At 39.9% G+C, this 20,840-nt stretch overlaps 1 protein-coding gene and 1 non-coding gene across 2 annotated transcripts in view; both read left to right on the top strand.

The window, feature by feature from the left end:
* PDCD1LG2 (programmed cell death 1 ligand 2) overlaps positions 1–20,358 on the top strand; it is a 73,107-nt gene extending 52,749 nt beyond the window's left edge. The window contains exon 6 of the mRNA XM_059926431.1: positions 20,281–20,358. Coding sequence (XP_059782414.1) covers positions 20,281–20,289 — 9 coding nt within the window. The 3' untranslated portion in view covers positions 20,290–20,358. The remainder of the gene's footprint in view (positions 1–20,280) is intronic.
* On the top strand, positions 1,807–1,913 carry LOC132368329 (U6 spliceosomal RNA). The gene has a single exon (XR_009504065.1). It is a non-coding gene; the product is annotated as a U6 spliceosomal RNA (small nuclear RNA).
* Positions 20,359–20,840: the final 482 nt, after the last annotated feature.

The following is a 20,840-nucleotide window of genomic DNA, read 5'->3' as shown; positions in this document are numbered from 1 at the left end:
CATATAGATTCTCTATGGGAATAGAATGTTCTGAAGCAATTTCTGATCTGCACGTTAATTGTATTTCTTATTATAGAAAAGTCCTAGGAATTTGGTTAGCATGATCCAGTTTTTTAGTCTGATTCTGAGTGTACTGACATAATCAGTTTTCTGGACCTTTAAGGTAAGACCTTGGTGATGCCAATAAGAAATTTTTTCTGTAAGGATGCTTATGGTGGTCATCAGCTGCATCTTGTCTATAACTGTGTATTCTCAAAAGCAGGCTCCACTTAGGAGAAGCAAACTCAAAGACAGCAGCATGTTTTCTGCTCATTTCTGTTTGTTCTATAAAAATAGAATTCCATTTTAAAGCAGAACAGCTGCAAGAAGTACAGAGGAAGCAACTGATGCCTGAAATTTTGTGTTGTGCAGATTGAAGTGGAATATAGTCAGGCTGCTGGTCAAATCAGGCAACATGCCAGTGTCTCAGTTCTCCTTGCTTTAAAATTCAAAAAATGAAAGGCTCAACTTACAGGTCATTTAAAATTTAAATTAAAACAGAACTTAAGTGGGCCTTTTAAATCATTACATTGGCAAAAGGTTTTTAAAATTATAATGCATAATGCTCCAGAACACGTTAAATTGATAGTCTCATAAGTTGTTAGTGGTCATATAAATCAGTACAATTTTTTTTGGAAGGTGATTTGTCTACAGAACAGAGGTCTTACAGTTTGTCATACCATTTGTTCGAGGAATTCTGCAGTATGTAAATCTACTCTAATCTGAGAAAATAGTCAAAAAATATAGAAAAAGTTATAGACGTGGAGAGGTTCATTGTAAATATAAATATATAATTTTTAAAAAAGCTTTGCCATAACACTGAGAAAAAAAGAAACGTACAAAACTCTATACTTGCTTAGATTACTCTTAAGTTTTAAAAAAATGAACTCAAAAAAAAAAAAAATAGTGCTTGGATATATAGCAAGATTCATGTCAAGATTCATAATTTTACCCAAAAATACCATTCCAAGGATTTTCTTAAAGGAAATCCATAGACTAAAATGAAATGGGTATTATATGAAAAAGTACATTACAGTGTTATCTATGGCCCCAAACTGGAACTAATCTGTCAAACAAAACAGAAGTGAATTAGTCATAGTGATTGGTATTTGCATTACAGACTAGATAGTAATCTAGTCATAAAGATGACAGTTATAAAGATTATATAGAAATATGAAATAATTATGATATAATTTTAAGTAGAAAAATAGTTTCTATATATTGAGCACTTACCATGAGCCTGTCACTATGTTGCTCATTTTATACACATTCTCTTTTCGTGCTCACAGAACCTGAGGAGTAGGTAGAGTGCTATCCTCAGAGACAGAGAAGAAAATTGAGACAAAGTTGCTTAGTAATTTTCCCTAGTTCACAGAGTTCATACAGCTGGTATTCAAACCTAAGCTAACTGATATCAAAGCCATTTCTCCTTATCCAACATGCTGTAAAAGCCCTAGATACCTGAAGATAATAAGCAAAGGTTAATATAATATATATACGGAGAGAGAGAGAAAAAAATCAGAGTGGAGCAATGGTGTGGGTGGTCTTATAATAATTGTTTCCTTTCTATTACAATGTTAAGTCCAAACAAACAAAAAAGTAAATAAATAAAATTTTAAAAGTGAGAATGGGACAAAAGGCTGGAAAGAAGTATACTAAAGTATTGATAGGGTTTTGTTAAAGAGGTAGAGTTTGGTGTAATTTCCCCCTTTTCTCTATTTTGCAAGAGTTTTTGGTAATGTATAGTACTTTTGTAAAATATTTTAAGTGCTCACTTCAGCAGCACATATGCTAAAATTGGAAAGATTCAGAGAAGGTTAGCATGGCCCCTGCACAAGGATGACACACAATTTCATGAAGCATTTCATATATAGATCGATATTGATATATATCGATATATATCTATATGTCCTCTGTGATATGGAATCCAGAGCTCTGTAAAGCTTATTGATCATTGAAACACTGTGATGTTCAGAAACAGCAGTGGTATTCCTGGCAGTATAAGTGTTATTAGGAATACAGTATATCTGTCATTCCTTTCAAAAATTCTGTGGGTTAATTTCCATAGAGTCCTTTTTTTTTTAAAGGTTTGAGAAGAAAATCTAAAAGCTCATGTTCCTTCCTTCTTTTTATTCCTTCCTCACCTTTGCTTTCTTAACTTTAAAATTAGTATGGTGATAACAGTAACCCTCTCTATTGATGTGATGAGTATATGGGCAATTTTTATTTTCATTATATTCTTCCTGTGTTTGAAAGGTTTTGAAAGACATATTTAACAATTTTAACCTGAAAAATAATCTTTAAACTTAATGTTTTAAATTATTAAATTAAAATTAAATTCAAAAGATTTTTAAAATATTTTGAAATTTTAGAAATTCAGTGTTTATTGAAAATCAAAATGTGGCACAAATACCAAGTATAATGGTATTTTTGGCAAAATTCTTATATGTGCGACTCGTGTTTTTCTTCTTTCTGGTACAAGCTTTCACCTGTGTTTTAAAGAGACTCTAAAGAGAAACTAAAAGGAAAGTTTACTAAGTGAAAGTTTGAGCAGGTTCTGGGGTTGCCAGCATACTGCCTGCTTCATTGAATGTCACATTGGCCTCTGCACACAACGCATGACTGGGCTGTGACAGAGCACATGACACACATGTGACAGGACGGGCTGCTCACATCCTTTCCAAGTAATGCTCTGGGGAGTAGTCCTCAAGAACCACTCTCCTAAAGGCAGAAAATTCAGGGGTGGGGAGCAAGAGGGGTCTTTCCAAAAACACAAAAACTTTTCTGAGTGTTCTAAAAATGAAGAGAAGGAAAGAACAGTGAGTACTAGATGTTAAAATGTGACATTTGAAAGCTGTTAGGAAAAATGCCAGGCTGACAGGCTCCAGCTATATCCCCCAGAGTCAAAATGAAAAGTTCAAGCCCAGGCTGACAGAGGCCCTACTTTTCTGAGTGTTCACCAGTGAGATGGGGAATTCATCGGACTACCCGGAAAGCATCTCCTCCCTTTCTGAGCTGCTGGGAGTTAAGGTTTAATCCCCAGTATCTATCAGATTCTGTCTTGGAAGTTGGAACTCCAGTCAGCATTGTATGAGATGTTGTGAGGGATACAAAGTCTATATTAGATATGCTTCACCCTGGGGAATTTATAGGAAGTGGGAGGAATACATCACACACAGGAAAAGTTATGTAAAAAACAAGGCCACGTAAAATTAAGTGTCTTTTTAATTTTAAAAAAATTCTTATTGGAGTGTAGTTGCTTTACAATGTTGTATTAGTTTCTGCTGTACAGCAAAGTGAATCAGTTCTATGTATACATATATCCCCTCTTTTTTAGATTTCCATCCCATTTAGGTCACCACAGAGCACTGAGTAGAGTTCCCTGTGCTATACAGTGGGTTCTCCTTAGTTATATATTTTATACATAGTAGTGTATATATGTCAATTCCAGTCTCCCAATTCATCCCACCCCCACTCCCCCCCTTGATATCCATAAGTTTGTTCTCTACATCTGTGTCTCTGTTTCTGCTTTGCAGATAAGTTCACCTATACCATTTTTCTAGATTCCACATATAAGCGATAGTATATGATATTTGTTTTTCTCTCTCTGACATACTTCACTCTGTAATGAGTGGAACAGATCATAAGACAAAGGAATTCAGAGTGGGTGAAGGAATTCAGAGCTCCCATGGGAGGGAGAAGGACAAGAGACCAGAGTGGGGGGTGGTGATGAGAAATGCACAAGGCCTGGAGGATTTTCCCTGATGGGTAGGGAGTAGCTAAGTCATGGGAGCAGGGATGATATTAAAAAACCACCAACTTGCTCAGCATTGGCCCTGGTTGATCAGAATGGATACTGGTCCAAATGCTGGAAAAGCATCCTGGAAGCTCCTTGCTGAGCCAGGAGTTACTTCTGTAGTTGTTAGATTGTGGGAATATCAGGGGGGTCCTGGAGGAGCAGGGAGTCCTGGGACATGGCCAGGGTGGTGCGGGGGCACTCAGGGTGCTTGAGGCAGTGGCTATTTTCTATTCAGTTCTATCCGCTACAATGATGCAACCATACCTGTGAGTATCTGCTGAAAATCAGCCTTGAATGAGGGCAAATGGTATAACAAGAACATTTACAACTTGCTTTTGCATATGGTATTTCATTGGATCTACCTGTCTCTCAGCCTATCTATCTATCTACCCATCTGTCTAACTAGCCATCTATCCGTGTCTCTCTGTCTGTGTATTTGTTAATCTGTCTTTCTGTCTGTCCATGAAAGAATGAAAACAAGCTCAGTGTCCCTGGGTGCTGGACCCTCAGCTGGGTACCAAGTTGAGGAGCCTGTCCGGAGTTGCAGTTGTCACATGGGCCTTTCATTTATTTTACCACTGATTTAGTGTAAGCACTATACTAGGCACTAGGGATACAGAGATAGTAAAACATCATCCCTGTCCTCAAGGGGCTTGCAGGTCACAGAAACCCTCTTTCTAACCTTTTACACAGGTGATATCGTATGCAAAAAGAAGAGATGTCACAAGATGATTAAAATGGGGAAAGCAGCTTGGGTATGTGTGGGTGGAGCAGCCCATGGAAGGGCCTTTACCCTGGTGATGATGTCAACCCCTTTAGTCACTAAGAGGAGTGGCCAGAACCTGCTGGTTTGGCCAATGGGGGGCACCAAACCAAGGGAGGGAAAAGTAATTCTGTAAGGACTAGAAGGAAGTCAAACACAACCTCTCAGCCAAGTGTTGGGGCCATGAATTTTTGCTGCAAGGTTTTATGTTTTCTGGAGGTCATTTACAGAATTAAGTAGGAGTCACCCTGGGCAATACTGGTAAGGGCGAAGAACTAGAATTCTCAGAGACTTTCTTTTGGAGCCTGAGACAGAAGAAGGCAGATGAGAGAAATAGCGTGCTGTGGTGGTTCTCAGACTTTTAACCTCAAAACCCTGAAGGATAATTCAAACCTCTCCATTAGTAACAGCAGCTGACTTGTGCAGATATTCACAACCATTAGGGGTACATGGCAGAATACTGTGGAGAAGTGGGAAATGGGATGTAATTTCATAAAGTTGCCTAGTTGAGTCTATATGTCTATATTTACAACCAGCCTTGAGGCTCAGAAGTATAGGCCTGAGTTGAAGACAGCTCTGCCACTAACCAGCTACATCATCAGAGGCAGTTCATGCTCTCTCAGCCTTAGTTTCTTCATATATAAAATAATGAATCTTAACTGGCAGCATTATTGAAGGGATTCAAGATAATAAACTAGGGACTTCCCTGGTGGTCCAGTGGCTAAGACTCTGCGCTCCCAATGCAGGGGGCCCAGGTTCGATCCCTGATCAGGGAACTAGATCCCACATGCTGCAACTAAGAGTTCTCATGCCGCAACTAAAGACCCCGCATGCCACAACGAAGATCCAGCATGCCACAACTAAGACCCGATGCAGCCAAATAAATAAATAAATAAACATTAAAAAAAAAAGATAATACACTAAAGTTCCTTTCACAGTTAGTATATAGCCATAGAGCCAGAGCTTAATGAATGATTAGCTACTAGTATAAGTAATTTGTCTTAAAAGCTGTATTGGGGGATAACAGAGTCTGCTCAGCCAGCCATCATGCAGAAGTGAAAATCCTGGGATTTGCAGGAAATACGCTCTTAACAGTAAATGCCCTCTGTAATAAGGTATACCAGCTTAAAATTTGGGGTAAATATTTCATGAAATGTTAATTGCTAGAAAAAGAAAGATGGGTGCGGAAATGGGGAGAAGATGCTATTTCAAAGCTAGCAGATTTTTTTTAGTTGTTCTAGAAGGAAGATTTTAAATTTGCATTTGAGATTGATTATTTCAGGGTAAAAAGATGAATAATTTTTTTAATCACATAAATGTAAAACCAGTTTCTGATCTGGAACAGGAAGGTTGAGACCATTCATTCCTTTATTCACTCAACAAATATTTATTCAGCACTTGCTACATATATTACACAAGGTACTGTACATAAAAGGCACTGATTATGCAAAAAGGTTGTCTTTACTGTGAGTAGAATTGCAGCCCTGAACCTGCGTTTCCTTGGGGTCTGGGAAGAGGAGGCATGGTTAATGGACTCTTGTCTGTAGGAAACTTGATCCCTCCCACATGGCAGCAGGAAAGGGACTGAAGGAGAGATACCCTTCCTTTGAGATGAGGGTAGGAGATGTTGTGGAGAGCCCAGTCTGATATTTTTTTTTATGCATTGTCTTTTTCTTTCTCCTTCAGTAAAGTTATATTAAATGTTGCAGTCTGTTCTCTGTTGTGGGGGATTATGAGATGGGCTATGCTTGGGGCTCCAGGTGGTTGACTGAAATAAGTATTCTTTGGGAATTCCCAGAAATTTTGGGGGAAGAGAAGTCAGGGACTGGCTTCCTTGCAGTCACGTGAGAGGTGAAGCTCAGTTATTTGGGCATTAATTAGAGGTGTGATTCTTTGAAGGCAGGACACCACTGTTACACATCTGTCCTTGTGGGCAACTTGAATGATCCTCACAAAGCGACTGGACACACTCCCATGACAGCAAGCCACTGGGCACAGTTTCCAAGAACATCAAGCCAGAGCAGCTCACTCTCCACTAACTCAAATAACATGAAACATGCAAGTTACTTCACATGCTGGGGTACAAATGTCCTGAGCATGTGGACTAGAGATTGCTAATCCAAGACTATTTCCTTTTATTCCTCTCTTATTCTTTCTTACCTACCATCCATGCTTCTCCCAAGCTCCCTCTTGGGCCCTGTTGCCCAAGTGAAAGCAAAGAAGCAATTAACACTTATGGAAATCTGCTATGCTAAACACTGCATGTGCTGTTCTGCATAAACTGTGTCATTTAGCCCCTTACAACAATTTGGCAAGATAGGTAAGATTATCCCCTTTCTCTGATGAGAAATGGAAGCTGAGAGTCCTATGTCCAAAGTAACACAACCAACAAGTAGGTAACAGTTCTGGGGTCCAAGTACAGGTTTATGTAACTACAAAGTTCTTTACACCAACCACAAAGGAAAATGTATTTTGGGGGCGAAACAATTAAAAAGAAAAATGTGTTGGGAGAAATGCTTTCTGCTTCCAAGCAAACGTAAGTAATTGCCCATCAGTGGACACTGACCTCCGGTTGTAACTGAAACCCGAGATGCAGAGGGCCCAGGTTCAGACACTTCCTCTCCACTTAGAAAACTGTCACAGAGGAAAAAGAAGTGGTGAAAGGCAGTTTCAGACAGATCATGATAAAGTCGACTAAGTTTTCTTGGGTGATAGGAGTAAAGAGGCCATATCTATCTGTCCTGGGGAATCAAACAGTTGCCTAGAACGTTAATATAAATCTGTTGTTTAAAACACAAGTTGTTTTATACATCTGGCCCCAAAATTTAAGCTTAAAAAAATATCCCTCATTCATGCAAAATCATGTTGACATATAAAGGCACATCTGTGGTCTACAGTTTGATCATCCATAGCCCTCTTATAAAGCACTGACCACACAAGCCTTCGCAGACCAGTAACAGTTGGTGGGTGGGCACAGATGCACGGATCACACTTTGACAGCACGGATACGTTCACTTTCAGTTACAACAGCCTTACCAAGGGTTACTTCTAAGAAAAATCTAACCATTTGAACCTCAACACGGTCTCCACGTATCAAATAATTGCAAATTATTTCTTTCTTCTTTCTATTTTTGCCTTTTTTTTAACTCAAGCAACCCATGGGGCTGCTTAAAGCAGTCTTAAGTTCCTGTAGACTTTCTGAAGGAAATGAGAGTCATTAGGAGGTCTAGATTATATTTTCTTGCCGGTGATTGCTGTATAAATCTGAGTAAGACTGTTATTTTTATCATCTCAGAGATTAAAGTTGTCTCTGGCAGCACAAGGGTGGAATCTCGATGTTTGCATGTTTTTCCCCCTGTTTTTCTCCTCTCCTGATCCTGCACCCACACATAGAGAAAACACATAAGCAGAGCCACTTACTCATGGAAAGCATCTAAACTGGTCTTCTTACACTCTTATTGTGGAATCTGTTTTAAAAACCAAACCACACACCACCATACCACCCCCTTTACCTTTCCTTTGTCATCCCTGTTTTGTGGGAACATGGTTTTCTATCACAGAATGATGACACTATTACCTTATGGGGTTTCTATGATGAATTCCCAGAAGGAGTTTGGGGAAAAAGTCTTATTTCTCTTTTGCTTCCTCTACCCCAAAGATCCCTTCTGTGCACCTCAAACTCTTCAACCTACTCTTCTTTTGAGGGGAAATCAGTCAGTGGCTCATAGGAATATACCCCAGCTCTGACCTCAGTGGCTTACCAAAACCAGAGCCAGTCCCTCACTCAGTCAAGTCCAATAATGATCTTCCACAGATACTGAAACCCCACTTGAACCTGGATTTTTTCCGCCTTAGGATTCCTCTTGGAGAAAAAGAGTCAGGAAAGCCACAGGCAGAGGGTTGAGCAGAGAACAGAAACCCCAGAGCCTTCCAGCTTCAACTGTTCCTACTGTCCTGATGAACCACCTGGGGCTGGAGAGGAAGAAGATCTAGCACAGGGAAGAGAGTGGCTTTTAGAGGATTGGGGAAGGGGTCTCTTGGGATCTTTAAAGATATCTGAAAGTGTGTAGAAAGTCCTGCAGTTACCAGGAAAATGCAGATATCAGTGCCTGACAAACAATAGGTGCTCAATATATACACTAAGTAATTGAATGGTTGAATGAATAAATAGGCAAAAGGGAAGAAGCAGAAGAGAAGAGGTAAAGCAGTGCTTCATAGATGACTTTCACCTGCCTTTCTTCCTGGGATCTTTTTTACAGTTGTTTTTGTTTTTCCCAGTTGCTCCAGGGTGATGCTCAGGCACCACCTCCAGGCTGAAGGCTTCTCCATCATTTCACCTTTCCAACCTTAGTGACTGCTAGACCCTGAGTTCTACACCTCCCAAGCAGAGGCTTAAGATAAGCAAACCTGGATAGTAAGGAAAAAGAGAGGAAAGGGAAGGGCAAGCAGAGGAATCTGCCTTCTCTTCCTTCTGTTTTAATTTGCTGGTGGCTATGAGGTTAACTTCCTTGGGCCTCTGTTTTCCTTAACTCTGAATTATAGGTACTGTCACTGAGACACCCTGAAGGTAGATCTATTGATGGTAGATTTATGAAAACATAAGGAAAACACCATGTTTGGTAATATCTAGAGAATATGCCTTCGAAGCAAACCCTTAGTTCTCATCAGCTCTCACCTAAACCACTGTTATTCAGACTTTAATGTGCACATGAACCACCTAATTAAATGTTAAGCTTATTACAATGTAGGTTCAGATTCAGTAGGTCTTGGTGGGGCCCAAGATTCTGCACTTCTAAAAGTTCTCTGGTAATGCCAAAGCTGCCCTGCAGAGGAGTCTAGAACTTTGAGTAGCAAGGACCTAGACAATTGCTACAGTGTCGTCCAGCTTCAGTTCTTGCCAGATCTCTCCCACCCTCATCACCCCACTCGGCACTGTGCCATCATCAATGACTTGCAGAGCCTCAGGCGCGCCATGCTCTTCAAACCTGCGTGGCTTTGTACATCTTCCCTCTGCCCTTCACCCCCCTTCACTGGATGAGCTTCTCCGTGCCTCAGCTCACATGTAAGCTCTTCTATGAAAATTCTCCCGGCTTCCCATCCTACCAGATGGCCATGCCCTCTCTCCTCTGTGCTCATCACACTATACTATAACATGCTGTCTCCACGTCCAGGGCTGTTGCATAGGGTTGCTCAGGTTGTGTCCAGGGACAAGAGCCCCTGGTCAAGGCAGCAAGAGGGGCTTGAAATCCATCCTGTTCTCCACTTGCCCATTGGTGGAGCCCTGGTGCAGAGCTGCCTCCACCAAGAGGGAGGGATGACCTCTTCTAATTCACACAAAGGCACCATATGGGCTGATTTTCTGTCTTTTCTACCAGATGCAGGGTCCTTGAGGAAGGAATCAAGTCTCATTCATCTTTATGTTTTTATCTGCTAGCATAGTGCCTGTCACTATTCAGTGTTCAATGAAATGTTTGTTGAATGGATAAATGATGAGAAAAAGAAATGAGCTACTGAAAGCAATGCACAGACAATAATTTCATTCAATTCTAAAGGTAAATTAACTGAATTGTAAGCAAGAGGTCTGGGATTTGCTAATGTGCTGCTAAAAAGGCAAGGTCTTCAAAACCCCATTTTACTAAAAGGGTTATAATAGGTATTAGTGAAAAGATGTAAAGGCTACAGTCAGCACCTTTAGAAGACTCATCAGTACCGGCAAAGACATAGGCTGCCCAGAATCAATACTAAATTGTTATGTCTTTTCAGACCTAGGGGAGGACGAGGGAGATTCTGAGGATATTATTTGGTCATAAGATTTAGAGGCTACTAAAATCAGCAAAAAGGTCCTGAGAACAAGAAGAGGTGATGACAAAACCATGTATTTACATAGAAAGGCTGAAGTCAGAAACAAAACAGAGAATGTGTTGGATTGTGAAAATGAGGATCCCACAACTTCTAAGGGCCTGGGCTTTGTTGAGAAAGCCACAGCCCAGATGAAAAAGCGTCTTGATACAAATCTTTAAAATGGGGTTCGTTTGATCTTCTTTGCATGAGTTCCTCAGGTGTTTCCCAAGAGAGTCTCTCTGACAAGACTGTAAGCTCCCAGAAGTTGGGACCAACTCTTAGACACCTTTTATCTTCCTGAGAGTGTGTGATACTCCGTGAAATGAAGTAGGTGCTGAATTTGCAGGGAGTTTACAGCTGTCATTGATGATAAAATAAGCAAGCACAAAGTGCCAATCATCCTCAGCCGAAATATCCAGAATTTCACCTCAGCACTGAGAAAGAGATTCCTTTGAGAAATGTCCTGATACGTTGCAAAAACCCAACCTGGGCTTTGCCTTCTTACATCATCTTATTCTCATTAAGGCCAATTTCCGAAGATACAGCTGTGGTTCTGCAGTAAGGGGAACTGAGAATCTTGAATACTGTATGCTACCACATGACTTCAGGATAAAATGTTATTCAAAACAAAACCTAATTTAAACACACACACACACACACAAAGTAGGCTAAGATCACCAGACTTCCATTTACCTCTTACCAAAATTTAATCCCAGATCTCCAGCAAACAATTGGGAGGCATTTGAGAGCATTTGGGGCCTTATCTTTTCATCGAAGGGACCAGCATTTGTGATCAGGATGATAAGGAGTCATTATCAAAAAGAATAGAGATGAGGTCTTTCTGACACATCACCATCATGAGACTTACCACTGATAACTGCCCAGGACCCATGGACTATGCTGGAGTCAAGAATTGGGTAATTGCAAAGTTTCCTCTTTTTAGAGCAATAAAAAGTGCTGACTTCATGCCCTTATTCCCTGGGTCATTTCTAGAAGAAAGGCAAGCTAGTTAATTTTTTTTTCATAAGAAAATAGGCCAAATAGCAAATACTCAGTTTTAAAAGGCATTCGATTCTTAAAAAATGCATTCTCATTTTAGAAAAAATTTTCAAGCATAAGAGAAGTCACCCCCCCCAAAAAAAGGATCCCTCCAATTGCCACCAACTAGCACAACCTTACCAAAAGCTTACTGTAGCTTTTCAAGCCATAGAGAAAATCAACACATGAAAACTGTGTTCATACGTTCACTAAATGAAACAAATGCAGGCTATGTTCCTACACTCTGAGGATCAGTGGAATTGTGCAAGTAAAATAATCTGGAAATCTTAATGTCAAATTCAAAAATTAAGAAAATATGTGAATATTGATCACTTCTTTCAATGGATGCGAGTGCAGATTTCCTGCTCTGTCACATGACTTTTTTTTTTTAACCAAACAGGAAAGGTTTTGACATCCTTGTTTGCTGTTTCTGCATCTCGGAGAAAAGCTGAAAGCACCTTCTCAGATACTGGCTGGCACACACAAAAAAACATTCAGGAAAGTTAGAGAAATCCCAGAATGTTATTTATCAAGCAATTCAGATGTATCCTTCTGAAAAAGATTAACTCTGGAAATTTTATTACTTAGAATGTCACTTATAAGATATTACAAGACATTTCTTCTGTGTCCATAACATTTTTTACTTCTTTTTTTTTTTAACTAGAGTATAATTGCTTTACAATGTTGTGTTAGTTTCTGCTGTACAATGAAGTGAATCAGCTATATGTATACATATATCCCCTCCCTCCTGGACCTCCCTCCCACCCCCCGATCCCACCCATCTAGGCCATCACAGAGCACCGAGCTGAGCTTCCTGTGCTATACCACAGGTTCCCACTAGCTATCTATTTTACACGTGGTAGTGTACATTTTTACTTCTTATATAGCTCTTTTTTCTTAGCTCCTTTACCCAGTTCTCAGAAGAAATCTGAAGTGATCTGACTCCTTTGGATACCACATAGTAGGCTGCTAAATTTCTTACTCAATGATATGGAATTGCTTTCAAGCTGAGTCCTGAAGCTGTAAGCTTCAAACCTTGATTTAAGCACCAGAAATGTTTGGGTCATTATGTGTGGCTTGGCATATAAAATAACTGCAACAATAACAGTCACAAAGATCTTACCGTGAGTCAGGAACTATTCTTTGTGTTTTACAACTACTACTAACTCATTTAAGCTTCATAATAAAATCCTCACATTCATCCTATGAGCTAGATACTACTATTATTCCCATTTTACATATGAGGAACAGAAAGCAATTTGCCCAGAGTCAAAGAGCTGTTAAGTGGCAAAGCCGTGATAGGAACCTGGCCATCTGTCTCAGAGTCCACACATTTAATCCCTATACTTGACTGTCTCAACTAGCAATCTACTCCCCCAGTTGAAAAATTACATTGACTTCTTCTAGCCACCCTCCTCCAACATTATACCCACTTGAGTAACTGAACGCCAAGTTCAATAAAGCTGCATTCTCTAACAACCCCCTTTCCCAAGGTCCACGGGAGGAGCTGGCTATTTGTCCGTGAAGCCTGTTCACTCCCAATCTGAAGAGGCTTAATGGAGACTAACTCTGTCTGTGCTACTGGAGGGAGGAAGGTGAGTTTTCTTGTTCATTTAGCATGAAAAGTCTCTTAAATTAAGGCGTTTCCTTCCCCTTCCATCTGCTGCCGCCTGCTACAGGTGAGAAGGTCTCCTGGGTATCAGTTTCACATGACCTGCCTCAAATAAAGACAGGTCATCTGCTCCCAAGAAAGGCAGCAACTTCTCACCTCAGCTTTACTGCTAACTGCAGGTTTCATCTACAGGAAGAGTTTAAGGGAAATGAGCAGGAATTATAAAAACTTTGCTAGTTGGTGACGCAGATAAACCTCATCAGCTTTCATTTTCTCAGCTGGGAGTGCAACCAACATGATTAAAGGCAAGAAAGAAACCCTCAAGTTATCGTATTAACAATTCTGTCCTTTAGATGAGACAACATAAAACCTTGGGAGGGTAGAACTAGAACTTAAGTTCAGCATCATTCCCCACATTTTACAGATAAGGGAACTGAGACCCATAGGGGACTCCTGGCATGCTCATGATAACACAACTAATCTGTGACTTAAAAATGTATGTTACCTTTTTGGATTATTTTCTTTAAAAAAAAAAAAGAAAAGAATAGAAATTAATCAGCCTCTCTGGCCTTCTAGAAATGGCTCATAGCATAAGGCTCATGACACGAAGTCAGAATTCTATTGCCTTACACAGAAGAAATTGCAATTACTACCCCCAATCCCCAAATGGGTCATTCTAGGCCCTAGGGTTTACATATTGGCGTGAAAATGGAGAAGAGTCTGGTCTTTGGTCTCTTAGCTACTGTGCCTCTCACTATCCATTGCTGGCTGGTCCTTTAGCATCTGATGGGTCTTTTGCCCTTGGCAGGACACAGAGATGCTCCCACAGTGTTTCTCTATTTTGATCACAGGTCTGCTGTAAGGGATTCTTGCCACTGCTCTTGGGGCCAAAGTGCTCAGGGCAGGCTACCACAGGCATGCATCCAAGCTTCCCCCACCAGAGGTCTCATCCTCTATGGAGTAATGTGCAAAACTGCAATCAGATCCCCAGCTCTTTTTAGAGCCTACTGCAAATCTCTTCCTCCCAGTTCCCTATCCATGTCAGTCTCATGCATTCTCCCTTCTCCTAAGGGTCAAGCCACTTCCTTTCCCCTCCTCCTGCAAAACTCCAGTTCTTACCATCCCAGAGGCTTTCTAAAGCAAGGGTTATAATGCATCCCTGAGACTCGGAAGCCCTGACCTCCTAGAATGGAAAGCAAGATCCCTGTCATCGTGAACAAATTATTTGTGTATGTTTAATGTCTGACTCTCTCTCCAGACTATAAATTTCACGAATTAAGGATTAGGATTAGGTTAAAGTTAGAGAGAGATTTAGGATCCTTCTGTCTTGTTCACTTTTGCATCCCCTCTGCCAGCTCAAGGCCTGGTAAATAATGGTCATTCAATACATATTTTCAGAGGGAAGAAAGGGAGGGACCAGGGAAGGGAGGGCGAGAAGGGAAGGAGAGAGGGAGAAGGCTGATTACAGCGGCCCACTGAAATAACAAGAGCCTGATTTAAGGTAGTCTCAGAGAACATAGAGAGGAAAGGGTGGGAATGAAGTTGAAAACTATTAAGAAGAAATAATTTACAGGGTTTGATAACAAATTTGTCATGAAATATGTGAAATACAGCAGTCATAGATGATTCTGAGATTTTTTTAATTGACTTACCTAAATGTGCTGTGGGACTGTGAGAGAAAGACTGGGTTGGTTTTGCCGGTAAGAGTGGAGGTTGGTGGAGGGCTTGTGAACACTGAGTCTAGTTTGGAAACTGTAGGGTGTCTGGGGAGGATGTCCAGTAGGCAGATAAACCTGTGTGTCTCACTGTTTTAAGTACATGTGAACAGGAAAACCAAAATCAATTTGTGAGGTGGGCAAAATTATCTTTAGAAAGTCCCTTCTCTTTTAAGACCCATTTCAGGCCCCAAGTTCCCTAATTTTTTGCCTATCTTTCTTCATTTATGTCTGCTTTTAAGAAGTGATCTGATAGTCTCAGATAATCTCAGTTTAGAAGAGAAACTATTGATGAGACACAATGAGTTAGCCCTCTCACGTTGTACTGGGAGCATTGCCTCAAACCAAAGGAATGATGATAACACCACTAGTAAGAGCCAGTGCTTATGTGGCTCTTAGTATATGCCAGGCACTGTGCCAAGCACTTCATGCTCTCAGCAACACCATGAGGTAGGAATCATTTTAGAGATGAGAAAACTGAGACACCGAGAGGCTAAGTGACTTGTCCAAGGTCGCACAGCCTACTAGTAAGGAAGCAGGAAACATACCCTGGTGCTGTGGCTCTGGAGTCCATTCTTGTATAAGGGTGGAAATTTAAAAGAGTGGAAATGTACAGTAAATTTTGTGGGGGGACCCTAGCAAGATTCAGAGCCCATTGTGCAGGTCACTGCAGTTTCACCCTGTAAACTGATGACCATGACGACACAGGCTCTGCCAAGAATTAACCTTAGACAATGTACTTAATCTCTTTCAGTTTCATTTTCCTCATGGACAAAATAAGGAGAAATGACCCATGTAAAAGGTTATTCCTTATAGCAGCATTTGTAATAGCAGATAACTGGAAACAACCTAAATGTCTATTGAGAGGACACTGGCTATAAAAAGGATTGTACACCTATAAAATGGAATATAATGCAGCCATAAAAGAGTGAGGTAGAGCTCTATATGCTGTTTAGAGTGATTTCTAGGATATATTGTTATAGAACTGGGTAAAGAGTATGCTACAATTTGAGTAAATAAGAATGATAGGAATATATATACATTCTTTTAAGCTTGTATGTGCATACATACAGGAACCCTGTAGAACTGGTTGCTTCAGGAGAACTGGGCAGATGGGGAACAGAGATGTGAGGAGGAAGCCTGTACCAGTTAGGGTACCAGCAGGAGTACACGGCACACTCAAAAGCGTAATTAAAGGGAGTTTAATGAAAGAATGATTTACAACAGTGTGGACGGGGTAAGCACCCAACAAAGGATGGTGATGTGTCCACCGTTTGGCTAGCTACAGAGCGGAGTCATTACCATGCCTGGGCCCTATGCACAAGGGGAATAAGTGGTTACCTGAACCCGGAGAGAGAACTGTAGGTGTAGAAGGAGCCACTGGACAGCAGACACAGCCTTCCCCAGATGAACCCACAGCCCAGCAGGGAAGGAGCTGGGGGTTAAATAAAGACCCTGACCGCATTCTTCTCCTGCCCTCCGATCTCTTGCCAGTGCTGCCCCAGGGAAAACCCTACCAGAAGCCTGAGGGCAGAGGACACTGTAGGTGTACCCTTAGAGAAGAGCCTCTTGGGGTCCAAGGCAGGTGGCAGTGGATCTGGAGGGCAGAGACTATCCACCACAGAAACTGCATGCATAGCCTTTATCTTGTACATTTAGAACTATGTGAATATATAACTTATTTGAAAAGTAATACATTTTGCACACACAAAACATAAATTAAAAATTAAACGTAAAATGAGGGACTAGAGCGGATGGTTGCAAAGTCTCTCCCCCCTCTCCAAATTCTACCTATTTCTTTGACGTGTGACTTTTTCATCTAATCACAATCCATGGCTCCACCTAGTGTCAAAGCAATGCTTCACTGAGTTCAGAGCACAGACTCATTCAGGAGGAATTCGGGGCAGACATGCTCTCTGCCCCAAATCATTGGTGTGTGTAAGCAGTTTTCATTGTGAATTATACCCACGTGGCGAATGATCTTATCCCCTAAAAGTAGAAAATAATTATTTTGAAACACAGAACATTTGTTGTTTTTTCTTTTAAAGAGGTAGTGAACCTTTACTTAAATTCAGTTTTGAACTAAATAGTTAAGATTTTTCCCCCCATATTTCAAACTGTTAAATACACTTAGAGGTAAACAGCATGTGATCTAAGATAGTAAATCCTCCATAGCCCACTTCTGAGCTTGTCACTCCTCTGTTCATATGTCCTTAACGCAGCAATTCTCAACCCTGGCTATAGAAAATATCCCTTGGGGAGTTTTAGGAAGCTCCTACTGGAGATTCCAATTTAATTGGTCTGAGGTGGGACTCAGGCATTAATTTTTTTTTTTTCAAGATCAGCAGTGTGTGTCATGGGCTGCCAGGGCTGGGAGTCCCTGATTTAATGATTCATTACTGCCTATGAGGTGTATTTCCCTCACTACTCAGGATGTGCTCCTTTCACTTTAGACAAATTAGGTCACTTGTAAGACAATTTTCCACTCTCCATGCCTTGCTCATGCTACATCCTCTACACCGCTCAGGCCTTGAACGTTTTGCTCCCGCCCCACCCCCCTCCTCGCTCCCGCCACCTGCATCTCAACTGCCATAGTTTTACCTATTATTCCTGACCCTGCTTAAGGGTTACCTTCTCCAAGAATTCCCCTGCCTCTCATTCCCAAACAGATGTTTCTTCTTCTTTTGAATCCCTGAAGATTTTTAAAATAACTTCTATGATACTTTTTTTCCTTTATAGAAAACTAACACATTTATAGAGTATTCTTTTTTCTTATCAAATTGACAACAATCAAAAAGTCTGATACAGGACTTCCCTGGTGGTCCAGTGGTTAAGACTCCACGCTTCCAATATGGCTGGGGGGGGGAGGGGAGAGGGGAGAGGGCGGGGGTGTGCGGGTTTGATCCCTGGTCGGGGACCTAAGATCCCACATGCTGTGCTGTGTGGCCAAAAAAAATTTTTTTTAATTATTTAAAAAATTTTTAAAAAGTCTGATACAGTAGTACCCTCTTATCCATGGTCGCTTTCCATGCTTTCAATTACCTGTAGTCAACCACAGTCCAAAAATATTAAATGGAAAAATCCAGAAATAAACAATTGATAAGTTTTAAATTATGCACCCTTCTGAATAGTGTGATGAAACCTTGTACTACCCTCTCCATCCCACCTGGAACATGAATCATCCCTTTGTCCGGCATATCACACCAAATAAAATACTAATTTTAAAAAACCCAAGAGTTCATTTTAAAAAGATAAAATATCGTAAACAATTTGGGTTTATCCAGAAATGCAAGGGTAGTTAAACATTAGAAAATAAACAAATATAATTCACTACATTAACAGATTAAAGGGGAAAGAACATATGATCATCCAAAATATGCCACAAACAGTATTCCTAATGATGAAAAACTGAGAAGCAGACCCTAAAAATTCAAAAACAAGATAAAGAAGTCCATTTACTTCTATTCAGTATTATACTGGATTTCCTAACAAATGCAGTAAGACAAGAAAAAGAAATAACAAAGCACAAAGATAGGAGAAGCAGTACCTGGTAGAAGTATTGGAATGGTCTTTTTTCATAAAGATATAGTCGTCTACATTCCAATGTATCTACAGGCAAATGATTACTAATAATAGCAGAGCTCAGCAACATGGCTGAATAGAAGACCAATACACAAAATCAAATATATTTCTAAGCACTGGCAACAAAGAGTTAGAAAATACAATTTTGAAAAAAAATGCAGTTTACCATAACAATAAAAAAATATAAGCTACCTAATGAAAGTTGTATAAGGCCTGTATGGAATAAATTCCAGAACTCTATTTGATGAACATCAAGGAAGACCTATCACAGAATACATGGTGGAAGATGTTCAATAGGAAGACTCTATTGTAAATTTGCCAGTTCTCCCCAATTTGATCTATAAATTCAATGTAATCTAATTCCAAATCCCAATGGGATTCCTCCCCCCACCAAAAAAAGAAACTGATAAGCTGATTCTAAAATTTGTACAGATAAACAAATTTCATTATATAACTAAGACTCTTTTGGAGAAGAATTAGGTAGGAGGACTTGCCCTATCAGGTTTCTAGATTTTAATTATAAAGTTATAAGAATGAAGAGAGTGTGGTACTGATGCTACAATAGACAAGTGGATTAATGGAATAGTGGAGATTCCAGAAACAGATCCACATATTTGTGGACATAATATATAAGAGAAGTGGTATTGTATGTACTGTGGAAAGGGAGAATTACTCAATAAGTGGTGCTGGGGAAATACAGGGAAAAAACCAAAATCAGATTCCTACCCCACAGGTACATAGGAAATCAATTCTAGGTGTATTAAAGACTTGGATGGGAAAGCTGATATTTTTAAACATCTAAAAGGAAAATAGAGAATAGTATCTTTATATCTTTGGGGTAGAGAAGAATTTCTTAAACAAAACACACACAAAATCTTATCCAAAACTGAAAACTGAAAAGATTGACAAACTTGACGCTACTAAAATTAAGGATTTCTGTTCTTCAAAAGACCTCACAAAAGAATTTGCAGACAAGCCACAAACCAAGAGTAGATATTTGCAACATGTATAACTAGTGCTGTACTTGTAAATGTTTTAAAACTAGCTTTCCAAGGGAAAAAGCCATGATTTGTAGGGTTTGATGATTACCATGGAGGAAATAATCCCACCATGGCCTATTTCAAGCTCTCAACATGATGTCACTACACACAGTTTGAAAGAGAAGCACAAAATCACTCTTGTGAGACTGTATAAGCCAGCTCCAGCACACCACAGCATATTACCGTAAAGAATTTGTTTCCAGAATGTATAAAGAACTCTTTCTGTATATCAATAATTAAACATCAAACAGTGCCATACAAAAATGACTAAAAAAAAAAAAAAAAAAAAAAGAGAAAAACAAATACCATATGCTAACACATATATATGGAATCTAAAAAAAAAAAAAGGTTCTGAAGAACCAAAGGCGCAGACATAGAGAATGGACTTGAGGACACGGGGAGGGGGGAAGGGTAAGCTGGGACTTAGTGAAAGAGTGGCATGGACAAATATACACTACCAAATGTAAAATAGATAGCTAGTGGGAAGCAGCCATGTAGCACAGGGAGATCAGCTCTGTGCTTTGTGACCACCTAGAGGGGTGGGATAGGGAGGGTGGGAGGGAGATGCAAGAGGGAGGAGATATGGGGATATATGTATACGTATAGCTGATTCACTTTGTTATAAAACAGAAACTAACACACCATTGTAAAGCAATTATACTCCAATAAAGAGGTTAAAAGAAAAAAAAGAAAAATGAGTAAAAGACATGAACAGTTGTTTTACAGAAGAGAAAATGTGGAGAATAGAAATATACAAAGATTCTCCACCTTCATTAGTAATCATATTAAGATTAAACATTAATCTTAATGTTAATTAAGATTTCAGTAAGAAACCATATTTTACTCTACAGGTGGGTTAAAATTAAGAAGTATAACTATACTAAGTAATTGCAAAGACTTGGATCAAGAGGAGCTCTTAAACAATGCTGGTGTGAGTATAAACTGGCACAACTACTCAAGAATAAAATTCAGTACTATCTTATAGGTTGAATATTTGAGTACCCTACAATCCAGAAATATGTACTCTTAGGTATCTATTATAGAGGAATTCTTGCACAAGTGTACCAGAAAACACAAACATGAATGTTCATAGTGGCATTTTTATAATAGTAAAAAAAAAAACAAAAAACATTTTCAACCCAAATGTATCAGTCAGGGTTTGTTCAGAGAAGCAGAACCACTGTGAGAAATGAACACAATAAGGGATTTATTATAGGGAGTTGACTGTATGCAATTACGGAAGCTGGTTGTACCATCTATGTGAGGCTGCTGTTTCTGTGTCTGATGCTAGAGCTGAAGTGCGCAGGACAGGAAGTCAGGATGTGAAGTGGGGGAAGCACGGACACACTGGAACCCACAGGGTTGGACTGGAAACTGCACTAGTCTCTCCCCACTCCCACATCCCTGGTGC

The sequence above is a fragment of the Balaenoptera ricei genome, chromosome 6, assembly GCF_028023285.1.
Source record: "Balaenoptera ricei isolate mBalRic1 chromosome 6, mBalRic1.hap2, whole genome shotgun sequence".
NCBI lineage: Eukaryota > Metazoa > Chordata > Mammalia > Artiodactyla > Balaenopteridae > Balaenoptera > Balaenoptera ricei.
Note: the sequence above shows the minus strand (reverse complement) of the source record. Positions and strands in the feature narration are given on the sequence as shown.